The 23,941-nt window shown below is 36.7% G+C and overlaps 1 protein-coding gene and 1 pseudogene across 1 annotated transcript in view; one reads left to right on the top strand and one right to left on the bottom strand.

Moving 5' to 3' along the window:
- Positions 1 to 439: 439 nt before the first annotated feature.
- TM9SF2 (transmembrane 9 superfamily member 2) overlaps positions 440 to 23,941 on the top strand; it is a 70,133-nt gene continuing 46,631 nt past the window's right edge. The window contains exon 1 of the mRNA XM_074191964.1: positions 440 to 677. Within this exon, the coding sequence (XP_074048065.1) occupies positions 519 to 677 (159 nt within the window). The 5' untranslated portion in view covers positions 440 to 518. The remainder of the gene's footprint in view (positions 678 to 23,941) is intronic.
- LOC141491517 (fructose-2,6-bisphosphatase TIGAR pseudogene) lies at positions 14,840 to 23,557 on the bottom strand (annotated as a pseudogene).

The following is a 23,941-nucleotide window of genomic DNA, read 5'->3' on the forward strand; positions in this document are numbered from 1 at the left end:
GCGCGGCCGGGTCGGGACAAGAGCAGCACCCGCCGCCCCGAGGCCCAGTGGGGCCCAGGGATGATCCCGGAAGGCCAGCACTGGCCCGTGGGGCCCGGCCCTCCCCGCCGCCCCGGGCCCAGCGGGGCCCGGCCCTCCCCGACTCCCCGAGGCCCAGCGGGGCCCGGCCCTCCCGCCGCCCCGGGCCCAGCAGGGCCCGGCCCTCCCCGCCTCCCCGCCCGCGGGGCCCACGGAAAGCCCGGAAGCCGGACTACTCTCGCAGCGGCTCGGGCCCGCCCCGGGCCTGCGCCGCCGCCTCGAGGCGCGCACGCGCACGCGCACGCGCAGGCGCACGCGCGCCGGGAGCCGCCCGGTTCCGGCGCGGGGGCGGCGGTGTTCTCCGCGCGTCACCGGAATCGGCCGCCGGAGCCCCGCCCGCGAGCCCCGCCCTCCCGCTCGGCCGCCGCCAGTCCGCGCGTCCCCTCGGGCCTGCCCCGGCCCGGCCTCCTCCCGAGCTCGCCCGCCGCCTGCCCGCCGCCATGAGCCCGGGGCCCCGGCCGTCGTCCCCGCCCGGGCGGCGGTGGCTGCTGCTGTGCCTGCTGCTGGGGGCCGCCCCCGGCCCGGGCGGCGCCTTCTACCTGCCGGGCCTGGCCCCCGTCAACTTCTGCGAGGAGGGGAAGGAGAGCCCCGAGTGCAAGGTGGGCGCGGGGGCCGGCGCGGGGGGCCGGGCGGCCTCGCGGCCCCTCCCTGCGCCGCGGCGCGCCGGCCCGGCCCGGGGGGCGGGGGGCGGCCCGGCCCGGCGGGTGAGCCGCCGACCAGGCCCCGCCGCGTGCCGGGCCCGAGAGCGCAGCCGCGGGGGCGGGGGCTGCCCGCGAAGCCCCGGGGGCCCCGGGGCCAGCCCTCCGGTGCTTTCCGTGTGAGGTGAACACCGGCGATTCCTAAAAAACCGCCCGATTAGCTTTTTTACATTATTAGTATATGTTTTTAAAAAGTTCTTAGTCTTCTAAGTTGAGAGACGGGCACAGAATGCAACTTAATTCAACATTGACTAACGAACTGTGTCTTAATCCTGGGCAATGACATCCTGCTAAATGCAATAGGTGGTTTCTTTAGTCCCTTTTTTTTTGCAGGGCCGTGGGGTTACGTGGCTCGCCCAAGGCCACACAGCTAGGTCATTATTCAGTGTCCGAGGCCGGGTTTGAACCCAGGTCCTCCGGACTGCACAGCTAGTGCTCTATCCCCTGCGCCAGCTAGCCACCCCCAATAATTTACTTGTTAAAGTATTTCAGGTTAACTGACGATAAGGGAAGTAGTTAAGTAGCTCAAACACAGTTCTTAAAGTACATTTTTTTTTTTAGATTTTTCAAAGCCCTGGGGTTAAGCGGCTCGCCCAAGGCCACACGGCTAGGGGATTACTAAGTGTCTGAGGCGGGGTTTGAACTCAGGTCCTCCTGACTCCAGGGCCGGTGCTCTATCCACTGTGCCACCTAGCTGCACCCTTGATGTAGTATTTTTAAATGTACTTTAAGAAGGGGCGGCTAGGTGGCACAGTGGATAGAGCACCGGCCCTGGAGTCAGGAGGACCTGAGTCCAAATCTGATCTCAGACACTGAATAATGACCTAGCTGTGTGGCCTTGGGCCCGCTTAACCCCATTTGCCTTGCAAAAACCTTAAAAAAAATACTACATCAAAATTTGGGGCATCTAGGTGGCCCACTAATAGAGCTCCTGACCAGGAATAAGGAAGACCTGAGTTCAAATTCAGTCTCAACACTTAGTAGCTCTGTGACCCTAGGCAAGTTATTTAACCCTGTGTACCTCAGTACCTCATCTGTAAAATTTTTTTATTTCCTTTTGTTTTTATTGTTAAAGTTTTGTTATTTTTATCTTTAACAAGTTATTTTATAATGCAAATACTCCATTTATTCTTTTTGTTATATAAAAGATATTTCCTTCTATATTTATTTGCTTTCCTGAATGACTCCTGAGTAATGTATGTCTAGATTAGTTAGAAAACTTAAATTTTGCAGATAGGTTTACTTAAGTTTGACTAAATACCATGTAATTTTTGTGCTAGGGTTGCCTAGCCTGAATACAAGTCCTAATCCCAACTGAAGTAGAAGATAGAAGACAACCGCTTAAGTGAATAATGAGTTCTTGATGACCAGTTAATAAGCAAGAAGTATTAGAAGTTCGCATATTAGTTGGTTTTGAATTCTCTTTTAGGAGTAAGCATAGAGTCAACTCAAGAAATGTTTCATAGACATCCAAGGTTGGATTAGATGGATAGAAAACAAGTCAGAGGGGGATGACCAGTGCTCTGAAATTCATCTATTACAGAGGACTCCTGGAATACTGTTTGAGTAGAGGCAGCTGTTTAAAAAAATGGAGACTAGCTCTTATCATTCTCTTTTCTGTAATTAGGCCATTTAATGGGATTTGAAGTAAACTTTAACCCTCCTTCCCCAAGCCCTCTGTTTTGTCAGATTCAAAGTTACATTTAAATTGTGGAGAGAGTATAAGTACCAAGAGTTAGTTTTGATTTTGTTAGCCCAGTCATCTGTTAGGGTGAAGTTCATATTTGGAAGGGAGTATTAAGTATTATGACCAGTCATAAATAATTTAAACAGCTGAAAGAACATGTCTTTAAAAACTATAGAAATACATGCTATAAAATTAGAAAGGAATTTTTCTAAAAGAAGGCAACACAGTTACTACCCCAGATATACTATTCTTGAACATGTATTGGAAGAAATTGGGTTCTGTTCTTTCACTGCCTTTAGACAAGGTATTTGATATTTTTTTCTCATTTAATTATTATTTTTTCTCAGTTATATGTAAACAAATGTTAACATTCATTTTTTAAATGTCAAATTACACATTCTTTTTGATAATTTTTCTATCTACAAAATAAGAATAATAGCATATACCTATCATTCTAATAGGATATTACAAAGCTTAATATTTGCAAGGTCATTTGAATTAGTGGGAAAACAGCATTGAATGAGTCTTTTAGTATTAAGCTTTTTTTGTATTGAGGTGAAACATTATCTGTACTGTTAATTTTGTAGTTTATGTAGATTTATTCTTGTGTGATCTCATTTTTTTGATTTCTTAATATTTTGGTAATGTAGTTTATCTGTGATTGACATGATTTCTTAAATGAAAGAATTTTAAGTAAATCCCAAAGTCATTGTTTTTCAGTATTGATTCTCTTTTCTCTCATTTGTTTTCTGCATTTTGTCTTTTCCTTTATTTTCTGTAATCACAGTAAGATAGCTATAAAAGTAGCCACAGTGTTCTTTTTATTTCTAGATGCACACAGTTCTTCAAATTGAGAAGGTACTCCATGTTGACCAGTCCTAGAAGTAGATAGAATTTGCCATTCATTTCTATATCAGAAAATACTTTTTTTATACAGAAATTCAAATTATACAAAATTTTATTTTAGATTTCTAAATTTGTTGGATATACTGCTAAGCATCGAATATAATATTGAAAATGTTCAAATCAGTGAAATCTGGAAGGTTAATTTATTTCCTAAGATTAGCAGTATGTTTTACTGTCTTTCTCACTAGTGAATTTAGATCTTAGAACAAGTAGAATACAACCAGCACTCTAAAACATGTGCCAAATTTTCAACTATTTGAAGTGTAGTTGATGTTCTTTTAGATGAAGGAACAGGAACTTCTTTCATACTTAGATAAGAAGGGCCCAGTGTTTATTCTTGTAGTTTCTTAGATCTAGGAATAAATGTTTTATATAAATTATATATTAAGAAATGCAAGTAGTCACAGCCAACCTTATGAAAATTTCACAGACTTAAAAGACGCTTCCTTAAAAAGAATCTTTCATTTTTGTTTCTTGGTTGTAGTTAGTTCACTTGAAGACTTTGTATAAATTTTCTATTATTGATATTAATACTTGAGGAGAATAAATTTAAAAATGTATTTATATAACTATTTCAGGTACTTTTAAATATAGAATAAAAGTGTTGTATACAGTAATATTTCCATGATAGGACTGAAGATTTAATTGATTTTTCTATTTTCGCATTCAGCTTTGGAATTCTTACAGATTTTGCTAGAAAATTTTTGAGTAAAACTTTCATTAACTTGTAGCTGTCATTTGTTTCGTTGGGCAAGAGCTTCACTTCATGGCTTCTTGGAATGTAATAATTGTGTTTTTGTCAATGCCTGAAATTTGGCGCTCTCAATAACTACTTCATATTTATAAATCATTTTCTTTACAACTATCCTGAGAGGTATAAAGTATACATATTATTAATATCCCCCTTTTTTATGAATGAGAAAGTCATCACCTAAGTGATTTGTGTATGGTCTCTCTGGTATATGGCATACCTAAGTTTCAAACACAGCTCTTTCAAGTCCAATGCTCTTTCTGGCATTCCTTTGTCTCTTTAAGATATGATTATCTCAGGCCTATTGTATCATATTCTTTCAGAACTTAATGTTTCAAAAATGGTCAAAAGTGGCACTTTAAAAGAAATTTTTAAAATAGAGTTTTTTTTCCTCAACACCTTTGTATGAAGTCATTGTAGAGGATCTATTAGGTCTGGGGACCCCAAAAAAGGGTGAAAAAAACTTTGTAACAAATATGTGTAGCCAAGTCAAATAAATGCCTGCATTTGCTTGTCCAAAGACATGTTTCATTTTGCACCTTGAGTTCATCGCCTCTTTTAGGAGGTTGCAGTGCTTCATCATTAGTCTGGAATAATGTTGGGTCATTGCATTGATTACAGTTCTTAAATCCTTCAAAGCTGCTTGTCTTTATGATGATTTTTTTTCTGTGTAAATTGTTCAGCTTATTTCACTCTTCATACTTTCATGCAATCTTCCCAGTTTCTCTGAAAACCATCCTTTTTGTCATTTCATAAAGGTCACTTTCATGTACTATAATTTATTTATTCAGCCATTCTGTTAATAACTACCCCCTTGGTTTCTAGATTTTTGCCACTACAAAATGACTTGCTGTAAATATTTTTGTTCATATGAGTCCTTTCTTTTTTCATCTCTTTTGGGATATAGATCTAGCAGTGCTATTCCTGAAACAGAGCATATTTCCAGTTAAATTTTTTGGGAATTTCTTATTCATTGGACTAAAATCATATTCCACCAGCAGTGTATTGATGTGCCTGTTTTCCTACAGCTCCTTCATCATTTATCATTTTCCTTTTTTGTAAACTTTGCCAATATGATGAATGTGAAGTGGAACCTAAAGGTGCCTTAATTTAATTTTCTATAATTATTAGTATTTTGGAACATTTTTAAATGTAGATATTGATAAATTTGGATTTCTTTTGAAAATTATTCTTATAAATTTCAATCAGTTCTTTTATATTTTGGAAATGAGACCTTTTCAGAGAAATTTGCTCTGAAAATTTTTCATGTTAATTCTTTCTCTTTAGCTATATTGATTTTGTTGATACAGAAACTTTAATTTCATATAATAAAAATTGTCTGTTATCTTTCGTTCTCTCCCATGTAGATGGCACAATGGGTAAGTGCAGCCCTGAAATCAGGAGAACCTAAGTTCAAATCCTAGTCATTTAATCCCATTTGCCTTGTATCCAAGGCAATCTCCAGTCATCTTGATTCATATCTGACCACTGGACCCAGATGGCTCTGGAGAAGAAAGTGAGAGTTAGCATACAGTACCCCTTCCCTCAAATCCAGTTCATGGCATCACCTCCCTGATGCCTTGGTCTTCTTCAAGAATGAAGTACATCATCCATCATCCTCATCATGTTTAGTCATAAGCTTTTCCCTTCTTACTTGTTCCTTTAATTTGTTTTTGTTTTTAGGTTTTTGCAAGGCGCAAATGGGGTTAAGTGGCTTGCCCAAGGCCACACAGCTAGGTAATTATCAAGTGTCTGAGACCAGATTTGAACCCAGGTACTCCTGACTCCAGGGCCAGTGCTTTATCCACTGCGCCACCTAGCCACCCCCCTTTAATTTACTTTTGATATGACTTTTTTATAAATCTATTTCAGCCTTGTTTCTTGATTTCCTAATAGTACTTAATCCCTAAAATTAAATATCAGTAAAAAAAAAAGTACGTGCATTGAAACAAACAAATTATATACCCAGTGTCTGCTCAGACATAAAAAGTCTTGACTAGAGATATTTTTCAGCTATGCTTATTTATATAATAAGGGAGTTGGACTAGTTATTCTCTAAGACCCTTTCCAACTCTACAATTGGGTGACTTGGTCTATCCAAGCATGTAGAACCTTTATCACTCTGGGAGTATAGGGTTTGGGGAATTGCCTTATATAACATAGCTCAGCAATAAATTCTTGGATAACCACTTCTGACTTCCCTCATTATTTTTGCAATTTTAGATTATTTTCGCAATGGGACTAATTATTTCTCTCTAATAAGTCAAAATGGTTTAAAGAAGATATTACTACCATAATGGCTTAAAATGGTCTAAACCAATGGTGTCATATTCAAATGGAAACAGATTCCCTAAACCTTTCTGGTACATATTGATGTAGAAAATCACATATTTACATTATCTATCTTTTATTGTAGTTTTATTTTGTTATTTTTTTCTTAATGATATTTTAATCTGGTTTGGTGGGTACCTGACAATGTGGGGCCTATGTAGGCAGAAGTGTTTGACTCTTAGACTCAATCTCTTGATCAAACTATCCAGAGATTAATAAGCAAACAGAGCTTCTGCAACCTTGCCTTAGTTTCATTTCATTGTGTCTAGTCAGTCATTTGCTTCTTTTAGTTGGGATTGTTTATTAAAACCATTTGCTTGCCTGCTACTTTGGAGTCTCAAAGAGAAGGAAGAAGAAAATAAAGGGAGGAGGGAAAAGTGAAAAAAAAATAGTTGATTAAGTAGGTGTAGAAAGAGAAATACAGTAGGTTATAGACCAGGTGTCCTGCATGTCATAAAACAGACTCCTAATTGTGTATAGACATAGGATAAAGCTGAACAGGAAATAAAGTTACTGGTGAAAGAAAAGAAAAAGGAGGGACAGGTCTTTAAAAGTAAACTAGTAAAATCAGACACGATATAATTCAACTGTATCATTCTACTCCACCCCAGTAATAAAGACTGATCATACATAGTATTTTATTTGAAAGACTAGGCAAAGGAAAGTTTCCTTAAAATGCTTAGAAGGGGAATACATTATAAAACTTTAAGAGAAGAGTGTTTTTGTGTTTCTCTACTTTGTGGTTCAGTGTTTGGAACATAGTGACTGCTCAAATATTTTTTCATTTGTTTATTTTTGTAACTATTTGGATAGGATCTTATCTGTGATTGTTTTAGGATAATCTGTGATTGTTTTAGGATACTACCCAACCCTCTCATCTTACAGATCAGGATACAAATCCTTTAAAGGGAAAAGACTTCCCTAAGTTGAAATAGCAAGTAAGTGGTAGAAATAGGACTTGAGCTTAAGTACCAGCAATGCTTTACACAGTAGATAGAGCATTGGCCTTGGAGTCAGGAGAACCAGAGTTTGAATCTAGCCTCAGATATTAAACAATTTGTAGCTTTGTGACCTTGGGCAAGCCACCTCTCTCTGATTGCTTGTATCTGGGACTATCTCCAGTCGACTTGATTCATATCTGAACCACTGGACCCAGATGACTTGAGAGGAGAAAGTGAGGCTGGTGACTTAGCACAGCACCCTTTCACTCACATCCAATTCATGTGCTTGTCTTGACATCACTTTCTTGATGTCATGGTCATCTTTTAGAAAGAAGGACAGACTTAATCATCACAGTGTGGAGAGAGAGAGAGAGAGAGAGAGAGAGAGAGAGAGAGAGAGAGAGAGAGAGAGAGAGAGAGATGACATTTAATTAACACATTATATTATGTTTTTACCATGAATTGACTCACTTAAAATAATTCTTAACTGGAGCTAAAAATATCCTACATTAATATTATACTAAAGATTTTCAGTGCTGCTTCAAGAGATAGCATACTTATTTTCAATGGCTCATTCAAAGAATCCCTAAATGTGACTTATTGTTCACTAACTGTTTTTATTTTGCATCTTTGTTTTCATTGTGCCTCACAATAATTGTTTTAAATTAGAGTTTTTTCTTTTTTAAAGGATATAGTCATTTATCCATTTATACCAGGTAGCCTATATACTACACAACTATGTTAAGAATATCTTTATTTCTGTCCTAACATAGTTGAAATAATCTATATCTGATAATAAGTTTTATTATTTATAATTTTTTGTGTATTACACAGAGGCCTTTTTTCACAAAGATTTCTTTTGTTCTTTGCAGTAGAAAGTTGAATTTTCTTTTAAAGTTTTTGCAAGGCAGTGGGGTTAAGTGGCTTGCCCAAGGCCACGCAGCTAGGTAATTATTAAGTGTCTGAGGCCAGATTTGAACTCAGGTACTCCTGACTCCAGGGCCGGCGCTCTATACCCACTGTGCCACCTAGCCACCCCAATAGATACTACTTTTGAGAAAGAAAGAAAGAAAAATTTCGTTCAACTCTAATATTTCTTTTTTAGATGAGGATAGGTTAAATAATAGAAAATAAACTAATGGAGGAATTCTATTCATTAAACATTGATTAAATACTTATAACATGTCAGGCACTGAGGTACATGTTGGAACTACAAAGATAAAAATGAAATAATCCTGTCCTTCACAGAGAGTTTTTGTGGTACAATGGAAAGTGGGATGAGCATAGAAGTCTGAACTTGGAGCCCTAGGACCTGAGTTCAAATTCTAGCTATGTCATTTACCTGGGTCTTAATCATTTGAATGTGGCATTTGAGTTTATCCTTGAAGGAAATTAGGAGATTTCAAAGAGGCAGAGGTGAAGAAAAAAGAGAAAGCATGCAATGTAGAGTTAATAAAGGAGGAATAATATAAAATGATTGAAAGAGTTCACATATAAAACTGAGGCATTTATAGTTTAATGTTTATCCTTCATTTTTTTTAGTTTTTTTTTTGCAAGGCAAATGGGGTTAAGTGGCTTGCCCAAGGCCTCACAGCTAGGTAATTATTAAGTGTCTGAGACCAGATTTGAACCCAGGTATTCCTGACTCCAGGGCAGGTGCTTTATCCACTGCGCCCACCTAGCCGCCCCTGTCCTTCATTTTTGAAGAAGACCATGACATCAAGGAGATAATGTTATGACAAGCATGTGAATTGGATTTGAGTGAGGGGGGCTGTGCTATTACCAGCCTCACTCTCTCCTCCAGAACCATCTGGGTCCAGTGGTCAGATATGAATCAGGATGACTGGAAATGGCCGTGGATGCCAGGCAATAAGGTTTAAGTAACTTGCCAAGGTCACACAGCTAGTAAGTGGCAAGTGTCTGGGACCAGATTCAAACTTCCATCCTCCTGAATCCAAAGCCAGTGCTCTATTCACTAAGCTAGGGTATATAGAGTGATACTACTAGTGTTTTTTGAGTCAGGAAGTGACATGGTCAGATGTGTGTTATAGGAATATCAGTTAGTTAGCAGTTTTGAGGATGGAGTAGAGCAGGGTGGGACTGGAAGTAGGGAGACCAGTTAGGATGCTATTTTTAATATTTTAGATGAGAGATGAAGAGAGTCTGAATTAAAGGGTGATTATGGGGTAATTAGAAGTAAGAGGACATTTAAGAGCATATTATCAACTTCATCCTTCAATGTTTGCAATAATCAATACCGAAAATAGATGGTAATTGATGATGCTGAAAGATTCTGAGTTTGAAGAAATCACTCTATTCAGTAGTAACATGTATTAAGGTAGTAGGTAGGAGTGAAGCAAACAATGTCTTTAATGTAAGGAATATTTATAGAATTTCAGAGTTGGGAAATATCTCAGAGGCGTCTAGGCCAGCTCCAAATTATCATGTACAATATCCTTAACAAGTGGTTTTCTAATCTCTTTTAAAAGATCTCCATTGATTTAGAACTTATCTCCCAGGGTAGGCTTTTTTTATGTTTGAACATTTGTAATTGTAAATTTTTCCCAAAATCTAATTTTAAACAGATTTTGCTGATTACTTCTAGTTCTGTTCTCTGTGGCTTAGCAGGACAGTTCTAATTTTCTTTCCCACAAAATAGCCCTTCTAATACTTGCAGACTATTATTTATGTGGCACTGCCCCCTCAAACACGCGTCCCTGGCTCCCAGACAGATTTCTCAGATTAAATATTATTTAACTGATTCTCCGGTGGCATGTCACTACTCTCTTCACTATCCTAGTCCATTATACCTTGTCAATAGCCTAAAAATCTAAGAGCCAGAATGAAACATTAGTTCAGATGGAGCCTCATAGGCTAGATTATGGTCAGCTATTTGGTATATCATGTAGCCAAAGAGCATGTTAGCTGTTTTGGCTACTATGTCACACTCACATTAGACTTGCAATTCACTCAAGCCATCACATTTTCATCACAGCTTTTGTCTGACCAACCATTTCCTTAATTCCACCCTCAACCGCCCATACTAATGGTTTATTTAATCCCAAGTGTATGACTTAATATTTATCCCTATTGAAGAAATCAACTCCTTGTTCTAGCTTATCAAAATATTAAGGTCGTTTGTTATTCAACATTTTTAGTCTTGCAAGTTTGAAGAACATTTGTTTTATATCTTATTCCCAGTAATAAAAATACTGCATAGCTGAGCCAAAAACCTATGCTTTGTACACACTACTAGTTAAATCTGCAAATTGATACAATAAAAACTTCGGTCATTAAATTTGTTTTGGATTTACCTAATTGTACCATAATTGTGCTTCTAAAGACTTCAGTTCCTTCTCTGTAACTTTATAGAACTTGAGATTTAGAGCTGGAAAAGATCTTGGAATTATCCTTTTCAGCCCCTAAATTTTGCAGATGAGCAAACTGAGACCCAGAGAAATATGATTGTTTAGCATACAGTAGATACTTTTAAAATATTTGTTGATATATTGCCCAGAGTCACAAAATTAATAAATGTTAGAGCCAGAACTCAAATCTAGGTCTTCCTATTACAAATCTGACACTCATTTACTCTACAGGTTAATCTGAAGCAGTGCTAAATTCCATTTGTTCTCATATCAATCAAACACCAGAAGTAGTAATAGTTCTTAAGTTTAATAATCTCAGGAAGAGGTTGTCCTTAAGTCACAAGAAGATAGCTATTGAATTTTTATTTTTATTTTATTTTTTTGTTTTTATTTGAGTCTGACTCTTCATGAACTTATTTGGGTTTTCTTGACAAAGATACTAGAGTGGTTTGCTATTTTCTTTTCTAAATCATTTTACAGAGGAGAAAACTGATATAAACAGGGGTTAGTGATTTGACCAGGGTCACACAACTAGCAACTCAGGAATCTTCTTGACTTAAGTCACTCCACACTATCCTCTGCACCACCTAGTTTCCCTAAGATAACTTTAGTGGGAACAATATTCTGACTCTGGATTCCATGAAATTGTACTGTGTTTTCCTTAAAAGATATTGAAGACTCATCTAATTGATTCACCTGAGTGAAGCTTGAATTGATTTCTACCAGTCAATGGCAGCAGTCCTGAGCCAACCAAGTCTTGAGGATGGTTTCAATACCTTTTAAAGAGAAACGAGCCTAATTTAAAAAGGTTAGGATATTGTTTTAAACTACAAAGAACATATTTACTATCTGTCTTGGCTGTAATAGTGCTCCTTCCCTTCAAGTCATTCATTACTTGTGACATCTTTATTAGTCCTCTCACCAGAATTTTCTTTAGTACCTGTGGGTCTTTATCATTCATAGGTGTACAAAAAAACTGCTTCCTCAGCTTTATTTTTTATGTGAAGAACCTATTTTGTTGCTCCAATGTTCAATGTTTTTTCTTTTTTTCCTTGTCATTGTGACAGTTTCCCGCCCTCTAATCTCCTGTTACAAGTTAAGATTCCTATCTTTTTTTTCCTATTGAAGTCTTCTATTCTTTCAAGGAATACTTTTTTCTCCTTTGTTAACTTGGAGATGATTTTCTTTTTTTTTGTTTTGTTTTGTTTTTTAGATTTTTTTTTGTAAGGCAGTGAGGTTAAGTGGCTTGCCCAAGGTCACACAGCTAGGTAATTATTAGGTGTCTGAGGCCGGCTTTGAACTCAGGTACTCCTGACTCCAGGGCCGGTGCCCTATCCACTGCACCACCTAGCCGCCCCCGAGAGATAATTTTCTAACCGTTTTCTCTTTTGGAGGTAAAAGCAACAGTAACAGTAACAGCCACTATCAGTACCTTCCTTAGGGTTTGGGCCAGACACACCTTTAGTCTGGCTTCTGCTGTCTGAGAGAGTCTCTAGGGGTAAGATAAAAAGTACATTTTGTGCCCACCTAGCTATCTCTTGAACCTGGGAGAAACACATCTGAGAACACAAAAAAACAAGACTCATTATAAACATGAACAGTTAAAACAAATTTCCGCATTGGCCATGTCGAAAAAATATTTTGATTCCTTCATCTCTTTCAGGAGGTGGCTTGAGTATTTCATTTTAGTCCCCTGAAATAATATTCTGTCATATTTTTATACTATAATTTATTAATCCATTCTTCAATTTAGGGGCATTCACTCAAGATTCCCATTCTTTGCCCACTTAAAAAAGGAACTATAAATATTTTTGTAATTCTTGAGAATTTGTTTTGCTTAGGACTCTTTCTTCCCTTAACCTTTTTAATTCCTCTTTCCTCTTTCTTCCCGTTCCCTCTTATTTCACCTGTTAAATGAAGTCTATTTCTGTATCTAATTGGTGTGTGTGTGTGTTTTTGTATTCTTTCTTTTGACCAACTCAAGTGTCAGACGTTCCTCTCATTCCTTTTTTTATAGATGTCTGCTTGTGCTCCTAGATTGAGTTAATTTTCCCTAATTTACTTTTTTTGTCCCCTCGCTAATTTTCCTCATTTCATTCTTTAATCAAGACACATAATAGAAGCATTTTTGAATTTTGTTTAATTGGATTCCTATGAACATGTATTATCTCTTAATATTTGAATGTAAGGAATTTATTCTTGTTCATTCATGTTTATCTTTTTATATTTCTCTTTACTCCTGTGTTTGAACTTAAAAGTTTTTCCACAACTTTATTCTTTTTATCATGGATACTTGGAATTTCTCTATTTCACTAAAGATCCATATTTTTCCCTGTAGGGTTATGTTCAAATTTGCTGGGTAAATTATTTTTGATTGTAATCTATATCCTTTGCCTTTTGGAATATCATATTCGAAGCTCTTTGTTCTTCTATAGTGATGATTGCTAAATTGTATGATCCTGACTGACATCTTGGTACTTGAACTCATTCTCTCTGATTATATGCAGTATTTTTTCTTTAACCTGAAAGTTCAAGATTTTGGTTATAATTTTCCTGAGAGTTTTCATTTTGATTTCTTTTAGGAAATGACAGTGAATTCTTTCTATTTCAATTTTAGTTCTAAGATATCTGAGCAAGTGTTTTTTTCTTAAGATTTCTTGAAAAAGAATGTCTTAATTTTTTTTTTTGTCGTGGTGTTCAGAGAGTACAATGACTTTTCAGCATTTTCTTCTTGATCTGTCTTCTAGATTATTTGGTTTTGCTGGGAGATATCTTACATTTTCTCCCCCCCCCCCCCCCCAGTTTTTTGACCTTGTTTTGATATTGTTTGTTACGTCATGAAGTCATCGTCTTCTGTTTTTTTTAATAATATTTTTTCTCTGTTACATTTCAAGGAGACTTTTTAACATTCATTTTTACAAGATTTTGAGTTCCAGATTTTTCCTCCTCCCTCTATCTCCTCCCTTTTCCCTAAAATCTTAGACAATTTGATATAGATCATACATGTGCTATCATGTAAAACATTTCTTTTTATCTCCAGATGTGAAAGAAGAAAGCAATCAAAAGGAAAAAAAAGTATGTTTTGATCTGCATTAGAGTTCATCGGTTCTTTTTTGTTTTGTTTTGTTTTGTTTTACAAGGCAGTGGGGTTCAGTGGCTTGCCCAAGGTAATACAGCTAGGTAATTATTAAGTGTTTGAGACCCAATCTGAACTCAGGTCCTCCTGACTCCAGAGCTGGTGCTTTTATCCACTGTTCCACCTAGCTGCCCTGAGTCCATCAGTTCTTTATCTGGATGTGGATAGCATTTTACTTTGTACTTTTTTTTAAATGTTAATGTTGCTTTATTTTTCATAATCTTTAAGCTGACAAATGTTTTATACAGAAAGTACCTTTCTTCAACATAGAGAAGCATTCTAAAGTAGGAGACAATTCATAATAAATAGATCCTTTTTCCAAACACCAAAAAAAGGTCATGAAATACATAGTATGTTACTAACTAAAAGCCAATGGCATAGGCTATATTTATTTTTGGTTGTTAAAAATACCAAATATCAACCTTAGAAGAAATAAAGTAGAACAAAACAAAAAATATGATTTGATAAATTAGCTGCAAAAATCTAGTCACAGTTGGTTAAAAAGGAAAAAATGTCCTTGGATATAAGCAATTCTTTTATAAATAGTGGTAGTGTTATTAAAAAAAATAACCATCCTCAGTGCTAAAAATTAGCACAATAAAGGAATATTTTAAAACCATGATAATAAATTATATTTCAGAATTATAACAAAGTTATAATACTTCATATGACAACACTGGATTTCATCAACATGGACATTTCCATTACTATTCAAAGTCAAAACTGGACAGGAAACAATGGCAATTTTCTTCGAAAAATGCCAGTAATTGAACATACCTTAACTCATTTCCTGGTTTTTACTGCAGTGTTTTATGTTACTGTCTCTTCATTTTTATAACCTATTTTTGAAAGCTTTTTTTAAGCATTGGAATCATAACTGTCAGAAGCAAAGTGCTCCCTCAATGACACAAAAATATGAAAATCCTAATTGACTTATTTGGGCCTAGGCACTTGCTGTCATTTTGGCCAGGTGGTCCTACAGATTAATACAAATGCACTTTATGGTTGTTTTAATTCCTTTAGCAGCTTGTTCTGTATTTATTATAAAGTGACTGATCCCTGTATTGGGGCTGACTGAACTGAGCTCAGATTTGCTTAGATTTGCTGGTAAGGTGCACTGTAGATCAACCATGAAATAAGTAAACATGTTTCTCATGTAAGCCCCATGACTCACCACCAATACATTAGCATCTAACACGTGGGCAACACTGTCTGAATTAAGATCAAGTCCACAGTTGCTTCCTAATGGAAATGTTTCTGTTAGAAAGATCTCCAGGCCACTGTCTGTCATTCCTGACATGGGATGTCCTTTTTGAACTGATTCATCCAGGACCAGTTGGCAAAGAAATTCAGAAAAGTCCTTTGCTCGTAACTTCACCTCATCTAATGTTTCTCCTTCAGGAGGTGTGAAATTAGGGCACTGTTGCCCAGCTGCTTTGGCCAAAGGTTTGCCTTCTGCAATTCCATATTTCCTTTCTCGAAGTCTTGCCATCATATTTTACTGTTGTTTCTTTACAGAATCTACTTTGTTCCAAAATCATGGCAGTTGTCTGTTTTGTACTCATGAGATCACTTGAGAAAACATGAGTAAACTTCACATTACTAAGAAATTCACCAGCAGCAGTTGCTTGTCTAAAACCAGTTTCTGAAAGAGGCTCATCTATACCCTGTCTGTCAGTCTATGGTTAAAGTGAAATGAGCCATGCTGTGCAGGTGGGTGGTGGGGTTCGGGGAGTCGCCAGGAGCAGCTGGACGCTGCCCAGCATTGCAGATGCTTCAACTTTATTTTGTACTTTTCTTGGATCGTTGTTGATCCATAGTTGATCATCACATAAATGTTGCTGATACTATGTACAATGGTTCTGCTCTTTTTACTTTGCATCAGTTCATACAAGTCTTTCTGTTCCGAAATCTACATGTTCATCCTTTCTTATTGTGCAGTAGTATTCCATTATTTGTGTATCATAGCTTGCTCGATAATTTCCCCAATTGATAGGCATCCCCTCAATTTCCAATATTTTGTCACCACAAAAAAGTGCTGCTATAAATATTTTTGCACATGTAAGTCCTTTGTGTGTGTGTGTGTGTGTGTGTGTGTGTGTGTTCTCTTTGTGATACAAACTTAGTAGTGGTATTGCTGGATCAGAGGGTATATAGTTTTATAGTTGATAGATATATAGTTTGGACATGGTTCCAAATTGCTCTTCCAGAACGGCAGGATCAGTTTACAATTCCACCAACAATGTATTGGTTTTCCAATTTTCCCAGTTCCCCTTCAAAATTTATCATTTTCTTTTTTTATATTAGCCAATCTGATATGGTGAAGTGATATCTCAGTTGTTTTAATTTGCATTTCTCTAATCCAAGGTGATTGAGAGCATTTTTTTCTTATACCTTATAGATAACTTTGATTTCTTCATCTGAAAACTGCCAGTTTCATATCCTTTGATCATTTATCAGTTGGCAAATGACTTGTATTATAACTTTGACTCAGTTCTTTATATATTTGAGAATTGAAGACTTTATTAGAGACATGTTAGAGACCCTTGGTGGTTTTGCCTTTTTCCCAGATAAATTTTGTCTAAGATGTGTGTGTGTGTGTGTGTGTGTGTGTAGTTTCACTGAATAAGTAAATTAACTTATATAGATTTTTTTTATTATTATTATATAGGCTTGGCCTACTTGTGAGCAATTGATAGAACTGCTCTTTCTGTCTCATGCTGCTGGACTTTGTTATTAATATCATTAGTTTTTATTTGATCCACTCTAATTTTTCAAGGAATATGCTTAGGCAAGTTTTTATACCTAGAATATTCTGTGAAACAGAATTCTTCCCTAGTTCTCATTTCTCTTCCAATTTTTTTCCTCACATGCATTCTCATTCCAGTTGTAAAATTTTTTAAAACTTTGTTTTTATAGCTCTTGCTTTATTTCTTCCAGAAATTCTAGTCAAGTTTATTATACTCAGGCTGTGTTTTTCCTCCGCATGGTTTGTAGTTGTTTTGAAATCATTCTCTTCTTTTGCATGTGTTTTGAGCATCTCTGCCATTATTATATAATTCATTATGGTGTGATTCTTTTTTAATTTGTCAGTTCTTCCAATCTACTTCCTGACTTCAGATTTAATGTCAGGACTAGGTTCTCTCACACTTCTAGAGGGGAGATCTGGGCTGGACTCAATGGTTTCTTTTTAAGTTGTGTTTTCCAGGTTCACAGAGACAGCTGAAGAAATCTTTCAGTACCGCTAAAGTGGTCTGATAGAAAGTAGATTGCTGCCATCTTGGCTTTGCCTCCCACTTATTGTCTTGGTAAAAGTACATTCAAACAATTTCCTTATTCCTTTGTGTTTTTGACTTTATGGAGTACAGTTGAATCTTCAAGGTCAAGATAACACAGATCTCTGTTGTTGTACAATCTAGTTTTATGTCTTCTGATTCACTCTCCTATCTAATACAAGAATCTCTTCATTAGCCATGTTATTCTTCCAACTTCTGTGTTTGTTTTTTTTCATCTTTCTAGTCATCTCTTTAAGACAGTCCTAATGTTCCTCAGTTCTGTAATCAGACAACAAAATAAGCTGAAAATAACTTCCCTATACCTTTTATGGTCCTTGTTCTGCCTTTTGAAATATTATGGAATATGTTTACTTTTACCATATAATGTTCCCTCTAATTCTTCAGACTACTCATCTTCAAATTGTTTCAGATATTTTAACTGTTCTCTTTTAGGTGGTCTGTTTATATGTTTGTTAATATTTTTAAAGTGGTTGGTTCTCTGAACTGGACAAAAATATTCCATATGTGGCCTTACCACTATAAAACTCTTCAAAACTTTTTATCTGGACATGGTACTTACCATTAATGCAGCAGCAGAAAATCAGCTTTATGATGAGCTGTGCCATAAAGTCTGATAATCAAGTTTGTGATAAATTAGAATTTACTCAGTCCTTACTCACTTGAATTGCTGTTAAACTTGTTCAACAATATCAAGCAAGGTTTTGCTATTTAGTAGTTATTTGACCTGTGTCAACTTATTTAACAGCTTGACTTTTGTTCCTTCACATATTTGTAGAATGGAAAGGTGGGAGAAGTTATTAGAAGTTTTTTTAAGTTCTGTGATTTTTAAATGTAGGCCTCCCTCATATTTTTGTAGTTGATTTAAAAAAATTGAAATAGTCATATTTTACATTTATATGAAAAATTTGAGCCAGATAGGATTAAAAAGAGATCTCATTATCTTATCTTTATAATCATTCTAGTTTGGAATAGAACTGGGCCTGTAATTTCACTGGTAGTAAAGAAGTTCCAGTGAAGAAATTCCTTCTATCAGTGCTGGTCAACATTTTTTCTCAAATTTAGATAAAAACCAGAGAGATCTGAGTCACTGAGAGCACCTTACTTATCCCAGTATCTCACAAGCAGTATGTCAAAGCAAAACTTGAACCTGTCTTCCTGATTATACTATTATCATCTAGTACATATTATGATTTTGGTAATTGATAATATTATCCAGCCAATAAATTTCTTTATCTAGTCTGCACAGATAATCAGAGACTTTATAAAAATTTTTGTTGAAATTGAATGGTTTTTTTTTACCTTCAACATTTTCCCTTTCAAAAACAGTTTTTAGTTATTATTACCATAGGATAGTGTATGAATTAGTATCCTTTCTTCTGTGGAAGTTTTATGGAAAGACATGAGTAAGAATTGGGGCCACTAGTAGAGTCAGGAAGACCTGAGTTCAAATATGGCCTCATGTATTTACTAGCTGTGTGACCCTGGGCAAGTTACTTAACTCTGTTTGCCTCAGTTTCCTTACCTGTAAAACAGGCTGGAGAAGGAAATGGCAAACTGCAGCAGTAACTTTACCAAGAAAAGCTCAAAATTGTGTCATAAAGAATTGGATACAACAGAACAACTAATAAGTAAATATAAAAAGTTAAAAAAAAGAATTGAATAGGACAGAAGTTTCAGGAGTGGTTTTAGTGTTGTTCATTGCTGGAGGGAAGTCACATATTCATTAAAGTATCAGTGTATAAAATAGATCCTTAAATGAGTCTCTGTCTTTTATTCTTGGATAAATTTCCTTTTTTGCTCTCTGGCTTCACCCAACTTAAGCAAGCCCCTGTGACAATTTCCACTGGGGAAAATGCCCAATCATGGACTTCTATTCCAGTGATACACAGGCAGAAGGTGGTAAAAAAGCAGTGGATTTCCAGTATGATAATATCATTTCCCCACTCTTTCCTCATACACTTTCAATTGAGAAGAGGACGGGGAAATACCAGAGCTGGCGATAGTCCTTAAAGGGGAACTTTATTAAGTGCCTCTTATGTCCCAAGTACTAGGGATACAAAAGAAAGTGTGACAGTCCCTGCCTTCAAGGAGCTCATAGTCTAATGGGAAAACACCATTTAATAAGAAGCTGGAAAGCAGGGGCTTGAGAGCATGATGAAGTCCTACAGCTGGGTGGGAAATGATCTGAGGTGTGTTTCAGAGTTGATTTCATCTTGCAAAATGAGTTTCTGGAGAACATGAAATCCAGAAGCTCATCTGGGTGGGAAATGATATGGTCATGTTCCACAGTTCTTAGGATTAAGGAGGAATTCCATCATCTGTAGTCAGAGGGAGGTATCATAGGGAAGGAACTGCTGAAAAAGTTTGAGTTTCAGGGTTTATTTTATCTTGCAGAATGAGTGGTAAATAGCACTCTTGATCCAATTATGGAACATGGAACTAGGTATATGTAGCCTAGAGAAGAGAAGAAAGGTATGAGTTGTATCCACATATTTGGTTGTCAGGTGGAAGAGGACGTAGGCTTCTTCTGCTTGGCTTCAGAGGACAGAACCAGATGGGTGTTGCACAGAGTCAAATCTAGGTTTGATAGCCAGAAAAACTATGCTGTGAATAATAGATTCAATTTCCCAAATATTTGAAACCCTTGCCATGGTTTTGTATTCTTAAACATTTTTCCTTTTCTCACCCTTCCTGCACAAAAATAAGTACCATGTGACTGATAAAACAGATGTAAATCTTTATTGTATCTAGTTTATGTGTGTTAAAGTTTATAAGTAGATATCAAATACTAATTGCACTATTATTGATTTTGTCCCAGTTTTCAGCCTTTTTTTCCTTTCTTTGATATCTTCGGCCTTTTATTTGTTTTTCTTTAAAGGCAAGATGAGAAGGAAGGCTTTCATTTAGGAAAAAGCTATTAAATTGATTGTTGACTAGCATTTTGCTATAGATTGCTTCTCTCTTCACTTTTATGTCATTAATAACTTCCTTCCTAAAATCTTTTTCCTCTTGCACAGTGATTTGAACTTGGTTGATGATTAATAAATGTTGGATTTAATGTCTCCACTTTAGGGCCTCCATATCATTCACTATTCAACATATGCTCAGTGAAGACATTCTTATACATAAATCAGACTATGATTAACTAAAGGAGAAGAATATAAAATGCTGTGAGAGATTAATCATTTCTAATTGGGAGATACCACTTGTATTCTAATTTAGTCTCTATTAGCTGCCCCAATTTCTTACTCATATCTTTCCATAAAACTTCCACAGAAGAAAGGATACTAATCTGTTACCCATTTCTCCCTATTATTTGAAATTACTCAACCTCTAAGACCTTAAATTCAGAAATTCCTATTTTAATCCAAATTATCCTATCCTCTTAGCTCTACTGTACTTTTACTTCTATTTGAACCTATTTTCCATCCTTGTGATCACTTGATCCTAAACTCTAGTTCATTACTCTTATTCTGAATTTGCTTGCCACTCTATATATATAGAGTGGTGAGTCATTTCAGAGATCTACTTAATGACACCTTCAGATCTCTCATTCCCTTAGACTTTACCAGTGGGAGTTCAGCCTTTATTGCTAACTTTACTTGGCGGCTGGAGAAAACCACAAAAACCTTTTAGTGGTAATATGAAGGAAAGATTTCTGAAGGAATGGTATCTGGACCAAGCTTTTAAGGGAGAGAAGGATTCTAAGGGTAGAGTGAGAGGACGAGAGAGCAAGTAGTTCATTTTGTTTAATGCTGGACTAAATTGTCTTGGGTCTGATCTTATTGCTGGAACAGACCATTATTGGTTTGGTATAGCCATCCAGAGATAAAGGTAGTACCATCTCCTCTAGTACCCTTCTGTCTTTGTTCATTCATGGTAGATGTTAATGGGGACTTTCATCAAAAAACCTGGCCATACTATATTCCTCATAAGCCTTAGGGGTCATGTATAGCTAAAAACTCAAAAATCCATTTTAAAAAATGGAGTCTGACAATGATAGTAAAGCTGTTAGTAAAGGGAAGTACCTTTTTGCATTCCTTGATTCAATAGAATTTCTCCATATAGTGCCTGAGTATTTTAATTTTTGATGCTGCTGCTCTAGATTTTTTTTTTTTTAATTTAGCCAGGGTGCTTTATAGACAGGCCCTATATATAGGAGTCAAGTCAACAAAAAGGCTATTCAGTCTCTCAGAGAAGGGTTATAATTAACCAGATAGGTTGATTTGACAAAACAAATACTTAAAAGAGAATTTTTTTATAAATATTTCTATTCTATAATACTTATAGATGATGATGGTGATGATGATAATAAACTAATAGTTTTCAACAATTCAAAGTATCATGTCTGAAAGTATTCAGAGAAGCTTGAAGTCCAAAATATTTTCCTTAAAGATCCTCTAGACAATTGAAAAGTATTTATTCCTGGGCAGGTCCCAAGGAAGTATCTCCTTTTTGCCTAAGCTGATGCGCTTCCCTCTTCTATTCCCCTTCCTTTTGCTTCCCTGTTTCTGTTAGTAGTACTGCAATTTTCTTTTTCTCCTTAAAAAAATGATGAATTTGACAGACATATGGACATAACCATATTCAAAGAATTGAAGATTGTATATAAAACTGGACTATTCGTTTCTTTGTACGTGCACGTGTGTGTGTGTGTGTGTGTGTGTGTGTGTATTCTGATCCCTTTCTGCACTTTTTTTAATCTGTTTTTAAAATAGTCATTGGTGTTTTCTTTTTCAGAAATAACACTATCACTATTCCCTATTCAAAGCTCTTCATTTATTAACAAATATAATCAAGCAGGTACATTGACCTTGATAGCAAGGAAATATCTAATTTTGTAGTTATAGTCTTTCACTTCTTTCCGTCACGAGGTGAGAAGTATGTTTCTTTAAAAATCTTCTAAGAAGGTCATTTTTAGTTATTGCATTATTAGAGTTGTGTCCTTGAAAGTTGTTCTTGATATTTTTGTTGTCATTCGACAAAATATTTTCTTAGACTTTATGATTTGGGGCATTCTTTTAATTTATGTACCTTAAATTTGTTTGGTCATTTGTTGTTTAAACTCGTATCTTTTTTTTTTTTTGTATTTGCAACAATCGAAAAGCACCATTTTTCCAGGTCCACATTTTTTATTTGCTTTTGCCCTCCTATTCTCTATATGACCAAGTTCTGAATTTTTTTTATTATACACCTCCATTTTGCTTTCTTTCATTTTTTTCTTTTATAAAGCTTTTACAAAAGAATATTAACTTCATGAGTATAATAAAAATATACAAATATTCCCCTAAAACCTGTAGCGTATTTCCCTTCTTGCACCACCTCATACTCTAGGGAAGGGAAGGTAAAGGGTGAGATGGTGTGTTAGGATCACAACTTAGCTAAATACTGTTTTAACAGTCTCAAATTTCAAGTCCAAAAACCCCATCTTGAACTTGAGTCCCAAGCACCCTGGCTTCTCAGGGTATTCTTGAGTTAGCTGTGAATCCTACAGGTGCTGTTGCCTAAACATTCACCATGGCTCAAACTTCAAGTGAGTATTCCATTACTTGAACCTAGAACCTAGAACTGAAAAGAAGAATGATGTGTGTGTGTGTGTGTGTGTGTGTGTGTGTGTGTGTGTGTGTGTGTGTGTCTCCTTTACCAAGCTGTTGACTCCTTTTTGGTATGATTTTCTTGCATTGTCGTCATTTTTTCCCCCAATGTTTTTTCTATCTCTCTTACTGGAATTTTAAATCTTGTCTGAGCTTTTGTAGAAATTTTTTTTGGGGGAAAACTGAGTTTGCATGTCACTGTTTTGAATTTGTGTTTTGATTTGTCACTGTAGTACCATTTTATGGTCAAGTTCTTTTTGTTGTTAATGCATTTTTTTCTATCTATTTCTTGATTTTTAACTTGATATTAAAGCTGGACTGTGCTCTGAGGGTGGAGGAGGACACTGTCCTAAGCTTCAGGGAATTTTTTGCTAGCTGTTTTTAGAGCTAATTCTGGGGAATATAAATTTTCAGATCTTCCAAGGTAGTATGATCCAAGGAAAAATGTAGGCACTGTTCCCCTGACCTGTGCTTTGTGAGCAACCACAAGCATACTTTTCCATCCTGGAACTTTGTGTCCTGTGTCCCTGTTCTTGGTAGTGCTTCTCTTGGCCTGGAGAGTATAACCCAAACCTGCACATGGACAATGCAACAGAGTTCTGCTTCCAGTGCCAGCAAAGGGTCACCTGTAATCTTCTGAGCAGTTATCTGACCCTCTTTACTATCTGTAGACTGAGAGTTCTGGAAGCTGCCACTACCCCAACCTCCTTGACTTCTTTTTGTTGGACTGCACTCTATCCTCACCCTAGTGAGACCCACCTCTTCTGCCATCCTTTTAAACTGTCTTGGGCTGGAAAATGTTGTCAGTCCTTTTGTTCTGCAGCTTCAGAATTTGTTTTGAGGCATTATTTTAATGTTTGGAAGGGAATATGAGAGGGCTCAGGCAAGTCCCTGCCTTTATACTGCCCTCTCAAAATGATTTAATATCTTGAACTTCAAGTTTCACATTTGTAATATGAGTGAGTTGAAATAGATACTCATTCTTTAAGATTCCATCCAGCTCACAATCTTACCCCAAGATTTTGAGATTGAGTTGAGGAAACAACTGGGATCTAGTTGCAATGTCATCTAGTACTAGTTGACTGTGACTTAACTTCTATTCCTGTTTCTTCATCTGTGCAATAGATAATAATACTTTAAAGATAACACCTCACA

The sequence above is a fragment of the Macrotis lagotis genome, chromosome 6, assembly GCF_037893015.1.
Source record: "Macrotis lagotis isolate mMagLag1 chromosome 6, bilby.v1.9.chrom.fasta, whole genome shotgun sequence".
In the NCBI taxonomy this organism is placed as follows: Eukaryota; Metazoa; Chordata; class Mammalia; order Peramelemorphia; family Peramelidae; genus Macrotis; species Macrotis lagotis.